This window comes from Quercus suber, unplaced genomic scaffold (assembly GCF_002906115.3).
Source record: "Quercus suber isolate HL8 unplaced genomic scaffold, Cork oak 2.0 scaffold_71, whole genome shotgun sequence".
Lineage (NCBI taxonomy): Eukaryota > Viridiplantae > Streptophyta > Magnoliopsida > Fagales > Fagaceae > Quercus > Quercus suber.
In genome coordinates, this window is record NW_027069536.1 from 876,314 (window position 1) to 888,200 (window position 11,887).

The 11,887-nt window shown below is 34.2% G+C and overlaps 3 protein-coding genes across 3 annotated transcripts; all 3 read right to left on the bottom strand.

Annotated features, from left to right (window-relative positions):
- Window positions 1–490, bottom strand: LOC112033020 (sm-like protein LSM36B). Its single transcript, XM_024065794.2, has 2 exons — window positions 340–490; window positions 1–219 (listed from the first exon to the last, which is right to left on the bottom strand). The coding sequence occupies exons 1-2, from the start codon at window positions 473–475 to the stop codon at window positions 173–175; spliced, it is 183 nt and encodes a 60-aa protein (XP_023921562.2). The 5' UTR covers window positions 476–490; the 3' UTR covers window positions 1–172.
- A 618-nt stretch (window positions 491–1,108) lies between these two features.
- On the bottom strand, window positions 1,109–2,936 carry LOC136061499 (sm-like protein LSM36B). The gene is made up of 3 exons (XM_065773232.1): window positions 2,796–2,936; window positions 1,448–1,561; window positions 1,109–1,327 (listed from the first exon to the last, which is right to left on the bottom strand). Exons 1-3 carry the CDS (start codon window positions 2,908–2,910, stop codon window positions 1,281–1,283), a joined length of 276 nt encoding a protein of 91 aa, XP_065629304.1. The 5' UTR covers window positions 2,911–2,936; the 3' UTR covers window positions 1,109–1,280.
- Window positions 2,937–6,788: 3,852 nt separating this feature from the next.
- On the bottom strand, window positions 6,789–11,683 carry LOC112033009 (diaminopimelate epimerase, chloroplastic). Its single transcript, XM_024065778.2, has 9 exons — window positions 11,278–11,683; window positions 11,017–11,184; window positions 10,801–10,871; window positions 10,431–10,488; window positions 10,063–10,242; window positions 9,257–9,341; window positions 8,120–8,179; window positions 7,925–7,998; window positions 6,789–7,432 (listed from the first exon to the last, which is right to left on the bottom strand). The coding sequence occupies exons 1-9, from the start codon at window positions 11,566–11,568 to the stop codon at window positions 7,316–7,318; spliced, it is 1,104 nt and encodes a 367-aa protein (XP_023921546.1). The 5' UTR covers window positions 11,569–11,683; the 3' UTR covers window positions 6,789–7,315.
- Between the last annotated feature and the right edge of the window lie 204 nt (window positions 11,684–11,887).

The following is an 11,887-nucleotide window of genomic DNA, read 5'->3' on the forward strand; positions in this document are numbered from 1 at the left end:
TAAATCAAACAGTTAAAAATCATTCCATTATACATAATAGATAAGAAAGGTTCCATTTGTCCAAGTTGTAACAGCTTTCTAATCCTCATTTCCAAAATCCACATTACATTACAATACAAAAATAAAAATAATGACTGCAGATAAATCTACATGACTTGATAAAATTTCAAAACTAAGCCCCATCTGCCAACGTCCTCTTCGATGTGCTAATGTAGAGAACTGCATCAAAAGAGAACCCGAATATAGTCATACCCTGATAACAGTAAAATAATAACGGTATGGCAAAAAAGGAAAGCTGTATAATAAAAGTAAAATAATAAGTCAGTCCCCTGAAAGTACCATTGTTTCCGCGAATGAAAGCATCACCATACTTATTCTTCAACTGCCCATTGACATATTCTTCTGTTTGCTCCATTGCTATATTCATATACCCATCCAAACATGCAAGAATACCTGCACACAGATTTGGAGACATCGTTATAGTCCATTCTGAACTAAACAAAGTGTGGTGCTCCAGTCATCAGTCAGATGTTTATTTACAAAGAGTAAGTCGAAAATTCACTACTGGCCTTAATAGTCAAGTGGTGCTTACCTTCCAAAAGCTCTGAATCTACCCATTAGTGGTATCAGGTATTGTACAATTCTTTTATTGTTTGACACGTATATATAAAACTCAAGGGTAAATTACACTTTTCCATCTGAATCTTTTATCCAAATTACAATATCCCCCCAAACTTTTGAAATGCACAATTAATTCCCTAATTTGGAAGTTTGCAACAACATCCACTATACCATCTAAATTGGTGTTAAGTCTCGTACAAAACACTTGACCCATGAACCCACAACCCTAGCTGGAGTCCACTACATAAAAGGAAATGACTAAACACGCCTCAGACCATAATGCAAAGTAGTTTTCTCACAAATTGAATCTGTCTCAAAACAAATTACTTTGATAAATCAACACAAGGTGCAAAGGATTCCTGCAAGAATGCTATGTAGAAACCTTAAATGTATAAGCAAGGCAATGGTATCATGATCATGATCATTGATTGTATTGTTAGAGCAATCATGACTATTCATTAGCAAATATCAATAAGGCACCACTCCCTAAATCAAACAGTTAAAAATCATTCCATTATACATAATAGATAAGAAAGGTTCCATTTGTCCAAGTTGTAACAGCTTTCTAATCCTCATTTCCAAAATCCACATTACATTACAATACAAAAATAAAAATAATGACTGCAGATAAATCTACATGACTTGATAAAATTTCAAAACTAAGCCCCATCTGCCAACGTCCTCTTCGATGTGCTAATGTAGAGAACTGCATCAAAAGAGAACCCGAATATAGTCATACCCTGATAACAGTAAAATAATAACGGTATGGCAAAAAAGGAAAGCTGTATAATAAAAGTAAAATAATAAGTCAGTCCTCTGAAAGTACCATTGTTTCCGCGAATGAAAGCATCACCATACTTATTCTTCAACTGCCCATTGACATATTCTTCTGTTTGCTCCATTGCTATATTCATATACCCATCCAAACATGCAAGAATACCTGCACACAGATTTGGAGACATCGTTATAGTCCATTCTGAACTAAACAAAGTGTGGTGCTCCAGTCATCAGTCAGATGTTTATTTACAAAGAGTAAGTCGAAAATTCACTACTGGCCTTAATAGTCAAGTGGTGCTTACCTTCCAAAAGCTCTGAATCTACCCATTAGTGGTATCAGGTATTGTACAATTCTTTTATTGTTTGACACGTATATATAAAACTCAAGGGTAAATTACACTTTTCCATCTGAATCTTTTATCCAAATTACAATATCCCCCCAAACTTTTGAAATGCACAATTAATTCCCTAATTTGGAAGTTTGCAACAACATCCACTATACCATCTAAATTGGTGTTAAGTCTCGTACAAAACACTTGACCCATGAACCCACAACCCTAGCTGGAGTCCACTACATAAAAGGAAATGACTAAACACGCCTCAGACCATACATGCAATCTCATCTACTTTTCACTAGGTATTATTTTCACTAAATTGTTTTTAAAAACTCAAAGTAATGCTGAATGAAATGCTTAGTCCCCATATAAAATTCGTTAATGGTGTATTTAACATGTTGCCAATATATATAAAGGAGTGCTATATACAGACACTATGTGACAGATGATGATTTGTTTTAGCGCAGAGAATTAACAGGGAAATTTTATAAATTCGAAACCAATTGTGCCTTAAATAGTTTATTTTATATATTATAGTTACAACCATGGAGGAGGCAGGATTTGAGACTGGGTTCTACTTATAAAGGAGAACAGGCAACACCACTGAGCTACAAGGCTCTTGACACAAGATTTTGCTGTCAAAATTATTATAGCTTGAAAAGTGAGATGCCACCAATCATAGCAGTAAATACCATTAGAAAAAAGTACTTAAGAAAAAGCCAATCACTTTCCAGAGGAGAGGAGGTGAACTCAAAGAAGTTGTTTTTATGTTTTATTTCTTGATTTCTGTGAGGGCATGTTATGCTCTCAGTGCAAACGTATTGTTATAATCACCTGCTGTGTGCCCCAAATATTAAAAGAACGAACAAATACATGTATGATCTTGAGCATTCTTCCAAACATTGCTTTATCAAAAATAATAAAATCCCCAAATGGAAAGAATGTTTGCTATGACAAAGATTACACTTCCATCAAACACTAGCAACAATAGTCTACCTGAATCATTCACCTAGTTCACAAAAAAGCAGAACCGTGGCGCAAATGAGCAATAGAGAAACTCACCTCTATAATCAACCCCAGAATTCAGCTTGACAACAACAGGTCGGCCGCGAATTGCTTTGAGGAAATCACCTGGGGTTTTTGTAGTTGCTGACCCTTTCTCTCCAGTTCCACTCATTTTTGCTTATCTGAAATCTGAACTTTAGAGACTGGGTTCTACTTATAAAGGAGAACAGGCAACACCACTGAGCTACAAGGCTCTTGACACAAGATTTTGCTGTCAAAATTATTATAGCTTGAAAAGTGAGATGCCACCAATCATAGCAGTAAATACCATTAGAAAAAGGTACTTAAGAAAAAGCCAATCACTTTCCAGAGGAGAGGAGGTGAACTCAAAGAAGTTGTTTTTATGTTTTATTTCTTGATTTCTGTGAGGGCATGTTATGCTCTCAGTGCAAACGTATTGTTATAATCACCTGCTGTGTGCCCCAAATATTAAAAGAACGAACAAATACATGTATGATCTTGAGCATTCTTCCAAACATTGCTTTATCAAAAATAATAAAATCCCCAAATGGAAAGAATGTTTGCTATGACAAAGATTACACTTCCATCAAACACTAGCAACAATAGTCTACCTGAATCATTCACCTAGTTCACAAAAAAGCAGAACCGTGGCGCAAATGAGCAATAGAGAAACTCACCTCTATAATCAACCCCAGAATTCAGCTTGACAACAACAGGTCGGCCGCGAATTGCTTTGAGGAAATCACCTGGGGTTTTTGTAGTTGCTGACCCTTTCTCTCCAGTTCCACTCATTTTTGCTTATCTGAAATCTGAACTTTCTCTACCTATTGATACAATGTCAACAGTAAACACAACGAATTCATCTCACACAAAATAACACAAGTAAAATTTGTGGTTATTAATTAACATCCCAAGTTAACCCCAAAACGTCTAAGCAGTATTATTTAATAGAAGCTTGACCAAAATATGAAGCACAAAGGCAAACCCACATAATAAATAGTTGTAGTTTCTTTCAAAGTAAGATACAAGAACAATAGAAAACTTCAACCCATGGGAAATAGTTTTACAATAACTGGTTTTTTAAAACAACAAAAGTGTTACAGAAAGAAGAGTAGAACCCAAATCCTTGATCTAGCTTCAAGGATAGCAAAATACCAATTACTAATAAAGAATTCACTAAAATTTCTCTAAAGGAAACATTTTTTTTCTTCTTCATCCAAATAGAGAAGAGCTTACAAAGAAAAAAGTAAAAAGAAAAATAAGCGTGAAATCAGTGACAGAGAAATCAGAACAAAGCAGGAATTTTGAAGAAAAAGAACAAGGAGTTGAGAAGCGAGGGTACCGTACCGTACCGGAGGTGATTGGAGACGCGCGTCGGACTGGTGTTGGTGTTGGCGCAGAGGGGAGGGGGGGCTTTGAATCTGTGATTTTGGAGGCTAGGGCTGTGCCTGTGTGTGACTCTCTGATTTTGTGAAGCGGGACAAGTGAGAGGGAGCCAGCAGTGGAGTCATATTAGGTTGAAATTTTGTATTTTAATTAAAATATATATAATATATATATATAATTATTTTAGTTAGGAATCACGAAAATAAAAAAAATAATAATAAAAATAAAATAAAATAAAATAAAAAAAATCCTTAGTGCTTGGTCTAGTGACTGACTGATGCCTAAAGTCTAATAAAATTTATAAAGTTTTATTTTTTATTTTTAGAAGAGATCTATAAAGATTTAAGTTCAAAACCTCTAATTGCCAAATAATGTCAATCGTATGCTTCGTTTGAGGGTTCATAAATAAATGAAATAGAATGATCATAAAAGAATGTAATGTAATAGATGTATTAAGAGCATTTTTAGCAGATTTTTCAAATTTTTGTATTATTTGAAGAATGAACAGTGACTTTTACCTTATAACTACCTACTTTTTCAAATACATTTTTCAACAGATTTTCTATCCAATTTTCTATCTCATTTAAATATTATTTCTTCATTCATTTTTTATTCTTGTTTTTTTTTTCTCACCATTTATTCTTCCTATATTCATTCCCAACAATTATATTTTTTAATGAAAAGTGTTACATTCACAACATTTTTCGCAATACTTTCACAAGAATCACATCAAAATCTTATGTGGAAAGTTGTTATTAGTTTTAATTTGAACTCACCACTGAAATTATTTTTTTACTCACCAATATTAGCTAATAACAATCTATTACTTAAAATTTATTGTGAAAATATTGCGGTAACATTTCTTAATTTCCATTTCTTAATATTAAATACAACACGTTTGAATCCCAACAAAAAATAAATAAATAAATAAATGAATACCACACGATTACATATAAAATAATAATAAATAAATAAATAAAACTAAGGGATAAACACCATCACACATTTTCATACCCAATTTAATACTCAACCTCACATTTACTTCACATTTATCACATATTCACATCAGAGAAGAGAGAGAGAGAGAGGAGAAAGATTGCTGCACAGATAGAAGGCCGGTGGAGATTGGCGTTCACCATGTAGCACTACCTCATCCGTCGCCCCACTACCACTTGTCCTCCTCCCCAACACTAGACTGGGTCAGATCAGCTTGTTTTTCTTTTTTCTTTTTTCATTTTTTCATATTTGCTTGTTCTAATTCAACTTTATTGTAAGAATTGGATTTGTTTTGTATTTTGTGTTTGGATTATGTGAAACGTTTGTAGATTGCCCTTTGTAGCAAAAAGTGAACAAGAGGAGAGAATAATTGTTCTATGAGAAGCAATGGAGATAGAGTATGAGAGAAAAAAAGAAATCTAGAGGAGAGAGAAAAAATTGATATAATAATAGCTAGTATGATTTTTTAATCAAAAAAATCTAATTGCTAATGTACAGTAGTCCATCAGAGTTGATGAGCTATTGTTCATAAGCCAAAAAAAAAATTTTGAGATTTAGAGAAGCCACTGGAGACATTTTTTTGGGTTTCATTCTCTATTATAAAGAGAATTTTGGATTTAGCTACATCGTTGGAGATGCTCTAAAGTAAGAGAAATGAATGATCATAAAGAAATGAAACAAAATTATGTAATCTTGTTTGGATATGTTAAAATGAAAGAATGGAATGAAAAATAAGTAATCATGTTTGTAAGTTACATAAAGGGAAAATAATGAAATCATTTTATTACAATATTACTACTAGATCTCTATTTTAAAATAAAATGCTAAATATATAAGAGTATTTAGAGAATTTTAGTAAAAAATTTATTAAATCTAATATCATTTCTTCCAATTTCTTCCAATTCTGTGGGAAATAAAAATTTGAAATTTTGAGAGAATAGAGAGAAATGAGTCCCTTTGCCCATTTCATTCTCTCTTAATTAAACTTCAAAACAAGAGAAGTAAGCAATATTCTATTTTTTTTTTTTTTTTTTTTTTCATTCATTTCCATTCCATTCATTTCCCTCCCAAACGAGTTGTAAGAGTATCCACAATGTTAAAAGCAGGTTATGTCATTGAACTATAAGATTCTTGGTATTCTTGATTATAATATTAAGAGGTGATCTCCTTCATTAGGAAATTAAGATTCAAATCTTTTCTACCCATTCTTGTAACTATCAAATTATTAACATATGACTTTGCTCCATCAATAAATTAGAATGAGGCTTGCTAAGGAAATTTTTGTTAACATATGACTTTGGTCCATCAATAAATTAGAACGAGGCTTAATTTCAAAATATTTTCGCAGCAGATTGAATGCCAACTCACCATAAATTAAAATAAAGTAAAATAAGGTTATAGTGTTGTGAGATTTTGTTATGTGCATAGATTTTCTAAACTAAACAACAAATATCTCAATTTGAATCATTTGATAACATTCTAAACATCTTCCTGTTGAAAAATGTGATAAAACTAGGCCCCCGAAAAGTTTTAAATAAATAAATAAAAAAATAAAAGAGAGAAGAAGGAATTGCGCAGTTGAACTGCGTTTAACCCTCTAAATTAAAGATTGGGAGAGCTCAAATCATGCATATGAAGGCGTTCAGGAAAAAGAGAAGGCATCAAAGCATTCCTTTTAAGCAATCATACAAATTTTTATTTTTCTAATCCCCTTTAATACATGGAACTGAACTAACAGGAGAAAGCATTTTGATTGATCTTTTAGGGAACACAGAGTCACTGACTACTACTTGAAAAACACACACATGATTCTCAAACTTGCGACGAACACCGTAAACATCACTGTTCCCTAATTATCCACCATGGATCATTAGGCTGAGGGAAACTTGTAGTTGTAGATGACATAGCCAGCCCCAGAAACAACATGATGATCTAAGCTGAGGTAAACATCCAGGCCCCCCAACCAGCAGGTCTTGATCTCTTGTCAAGTCTGATGGGGAAATAGGAGACAGAGCTAGCTCAACCATGGGAAATTCAACATTGAGATTTTAGAGGTATAGAAACAGAGAAAAGGTGTCCCACTTCAGAAGGGCATACTCCTTAATTCAAGAAAATTTCTGTGAACTGAAATAATGAGTCTCCCACTGATGGAGAATATTTTAATCACCACAATATCAGAGGGGTACAGATCCATAAAACACAACTTCGGCTGGGCCTGTCATGTAGATATGATTATCTTCCTCCCTCCACTCAATCTGCAATGGTCCTCCAGGTAGATCAACCGTGCAATTCTATGTCAAAGAAAGAAAAACTGAACTTTTAGACAAGTAAAAGCAAGCAGAGAGAGGTAGAGAGTTCGGGTAATTTGGAAACTACGAGCAAATAATACAATTTGCTTTTCAATAGTAGCATATGAGACCGGCCAGAGACCAATCATTTCTAGTGAAACAACAATAAAAAAGAAAGTTTGACAATCATAATTTTTTATAGTGAAACCACAAAAAAAAAAAAAATAAATAAAAAAATAAATAAGTTTAACAATCATGAAGGTTGTTTAAGAAAAGTTAAAAAAATGGGCACAGGCCCACAATCTTAAGGAGGCCAAACGTATAACAAGATATAATTGGTGGGAAATGATAGATTGTCTAGAGCAAATGAGTAATATTAATGCTGCTTCCAAAGTAAAAGGAACAGATTCATTCTTCTGGTGCATATACACCAACTAAACAATTATCTCCTCTCCTCTCTTCTCTCTCTCTCTCAATATTGCATGCTATACTTACCCTTTCAGCATGACCTTCAAGAACTGCTGCAACAACAGTTGCACAGGCTCCAGTTCCACAAGCTAGCGTTGCTCCTACAATTAACAGTTCCAGAGTTCAGCTTTCCAATCAAAAAACAAAGAAAGAAAGAAACCAGGAAGTGATTGGTGAAGCACATGACTACATTCAATTTGCACAAAGCTCACAATAACTGACCTGCCCCGCGCTCCCAGACACGCATTTTTAGGTGTGAACGGGAGAAAACTTGGACAAACTCTGCAAATCAGTTCAAATGGGAATCATAATTAGAAAATCATACGTTTCAGCAATAAGATGTTGCATATTACAATTAATAAGACAACATTGAGAGACCCAAAATATTCTATTCAAAGCATAATATCTAATTTTTAGTAAAATAACATGAATGACCTTCATTTGGTTGTGTAGTTTTCTACTACCACCAAATTAAGCAAGCAGGAATGCAGGAGGAGGACAATTTCCTATATCCCATTTCTGTGGTTAAACATGGATATGTTTCTAGATTATTTTTAAGTCCTACAAGCCTCTTTTTTCCTCATTCCACATAAATAATTCTCTAACTGTTACTGTAAATGTGGCAGATGTGTTACTATTACTCTCAAACCACCATATTAATTATGCAAAGTGGAAAGCATGAAACATTTATGTATATTTGCAAAAAGTAGATCCAAGAACATAAGTATTAAATACATGCAAGATATGACAAAAGGTAAAAGGCACTAGGCTCCTAAAAGTTATCTGGTTCTGAAAAAGCACTTGTCTGTATCAATAACCAGAAATCATCATACTTATCAAAAAAATAACCAGAAATCATCATAAAACAGATAAGGAGCCTCAACAACAATCCAACTTAGTTTTAAGCTAGCAGACCCATAAGGAGGCCGCATTGCCTATAACTGGAAAAATTGCACATCTTCAATATATTTCAACAAATTAAAACCAAGCAGCAACAAAATAAAAACTATTATAACTAGAATGTGATCAGAATTCAGAATTTAAGTCAAACCAATTCCAATAATTATATAAAGGAAATTCTACACATGCAAGATTGTTGCACAATTTGATATGAAACATTTATGTCATGCCATGTCTCACATGGTCCCACCATCCATGCATTTGGAATGCAATATGTAACTGGGGGCTGCCATGTCTATTTGTGCACAATACCAGTGCAAATAGCACTACTTTTAAATAAAAGAAAGAAAGGACAGAGCCAAAAATAAATAAATACTAGTCTACATCAATGAATCCTGAGGGGAAAAATACTCATAATTTATTCCAATTACAAAATCAACTCCACAGATTAAATCTAACCTGTGTTAGTTCGCGCAGGGAACATCTCATGATGCTCAAAGTTTGGACCAATTTTGGCTAAATCTATTTCATCAACCTGCAAATTCTGTTTGATGACAAGCATAGAAGCAAAATATTAACATCAACAGAGCTAATGGATGACAGAAAAACTATTTTTTAGCTGATAAACAGCAAAAAAAAAAAAAGTTTCAACAAAGGAATAGAGGCAGACTGAGTCGTGTAACTATAAAATTTATCATGTCCAGCAATTGGTTGACAATGAAGCCAGTCCATAATACATTTGGTAATTCAAATTCAATTTCAAGTACATATATGCATACATTTAGTACTTGAATTCCTATCATAGAGAGCTAGTTGCTATTGATTGATTGAATTACCACATGTCAAAGTCACACAGCATTCCTAATTGGGCACACATTTTTTAGCTCATCCTGAAGAATGCAAAAACTAAATGGTCATATGATGACTCAATTGTAACTTATTTCTGGGAGTTTAAAAGTGCGTTTTTAAAACCCAAAACTTTGTTTCCCAACAGCAACTCCTCATAACTTTTTTACATACGCTCATTTTAAACCTAAAACACCATTTTGCAATAGCTTATCCAAACGCACCCTAATTGTTGGAAAATAATGTGCTACATACCACATGATATTATCAATCAGCACACCTTCCAATTATATCTTTAACTTCACATAGGTTGAAAAATGTGCCAAAGAGCAGAGAGTTCAAAGCAAAAACAGCATAGAAGTGCTATAAAAGTGAATGAAAAGGCACAATTTCTTCTCTCAACTGTCAACAATGCATACCTGACCTCCTTTTGCACCAAACGTCACGCAGTGAGGATTTCCCATACTAACACAGGTCACACACCAGGTTACTCCATCAACATCTAGCTCTGACTTAATCACAGATTGATCTTTATTTGCAGGCAATTTTGTGGGTACATCTGATCCTTTAAGTATTGGTTCTCCCATGTCAACTCTAACCTGATATTGTAAGAAAAAGTGTCTGATAAATTGAGATAAAACACTAAATAACAAAAAGACGGCTATCAATTCCCAAGTGAAAACAGTTTCTATGCACTTTGCAAGCACCGTATTTCTAATGCCTAAAAAAGCACATCACATGTCAAAACTTATGTGGATTGCAACATCTAAGATATTGTATAACATACCTTGCCATCTTCTAGGATTTCTGGAACAATGAGACCAGCACCAGTGTGTATTGTAAAACTGCATAATAGTAAAAACAGGAATTATTGAACCAAATCACAATGGCCATTTTGAATAACTTATGTTCGAATTTATTTAAGATTATCAAAATCAAACAGCTATCAAAATTGTTTTCCAGAAACTTAGGCTTTCTTTAGACATCAATTTTTGTCCTTTAAAATTTGCAAATTCATTGTTGTCTTTAAGAAAAATCAATTTCGAAAGAAACTGAGTGTAAGCTTTGACACACTAATGAAACCACACCCACATTCACACGCAGCAATGATAGTTAAGTACGAAAAATATCAAATACAAAATAAACTTAAAAATTACCTATGCCTCCCATTCAAATTCTCGAGCTCGGCAATGAATCTAGCGAAGCATCTCACTCCATTACCACACATCTAGAATTTAAAAAAAAAAAATCAAAATTCAAAACTTCAGCAAAACCCTTATACATTCACACGAGGCATTCGAAATCATATAGACATGTATAGAACTATCAATTCAACGCACAAAGAACAAAGATTCAAGCATAGCCAATAATACCTCAGGCTCGCTACCATCTGAATTGAAAATCCTCATGGTATAATCAGTGCCGTCAATACCCGGCATTGCGAATATGACACCATCAGCACCAATCCCAAAGTTCCGATCACACAGCTTCACCGCTTGCTCCGGCGTAACCCTAGGCTCTGAAGAATCCCTATTATCTACCTATTCAAAAATCACCAATCAATATGAAACCCTAAACCAAAAAAAAAAAATTAAATTAAATTAAATTCTTTTTTTTTTCTATGCTATTTATACCAAAATGAAGTCGTTGCCGAGGCCGTGGTACTTGACGAAGTGAAGGAAGCCAGCCTCTCGTCGGTCCAGAAACGACGTCGGAGCAGTCGAGGCCTTCTGTGGAGCTTGTGTGCTCATGGAAGAAGCAGCAGACGCTGAAATGCGAAACCTAGGGCATAGCCCAGCGATATTGTACTTGGGGAAACTCAACTGAATAGTTGATGAAGAAGAAGAAGATCCGGCGAAAGTGAGTGAGTTGCGGCGGCGAATAGGTGAAGTGAGAGGCACAGAAATTGTGGCGGCTATGGCCATGGATTTTGACTAGAACAGTACCAACAACTCTTACTATTTTTCAAGTTCTCTGTCTCTCCCTCTCTCTCAAGGTAAAGCGACGCTGCCTGTCGTTATTTTGCGAGAGATTGCTTATAATTAGTATTTCGCGGTTTGAGAAAAATGGATTTAATGGGTTTTAATTTAAGGCCCATTAATGGGTAAATGGGTTTAATTACGTGGACTGGTTGTAACTTGTAATGGGTAAAGGCCCATATGTTTCATATTCATTACTCGTTTAAAGAAAAGTAACACTATTTCTTTGGATGTCAAAACAGCTAGGTCATGTTTGGTATCTATT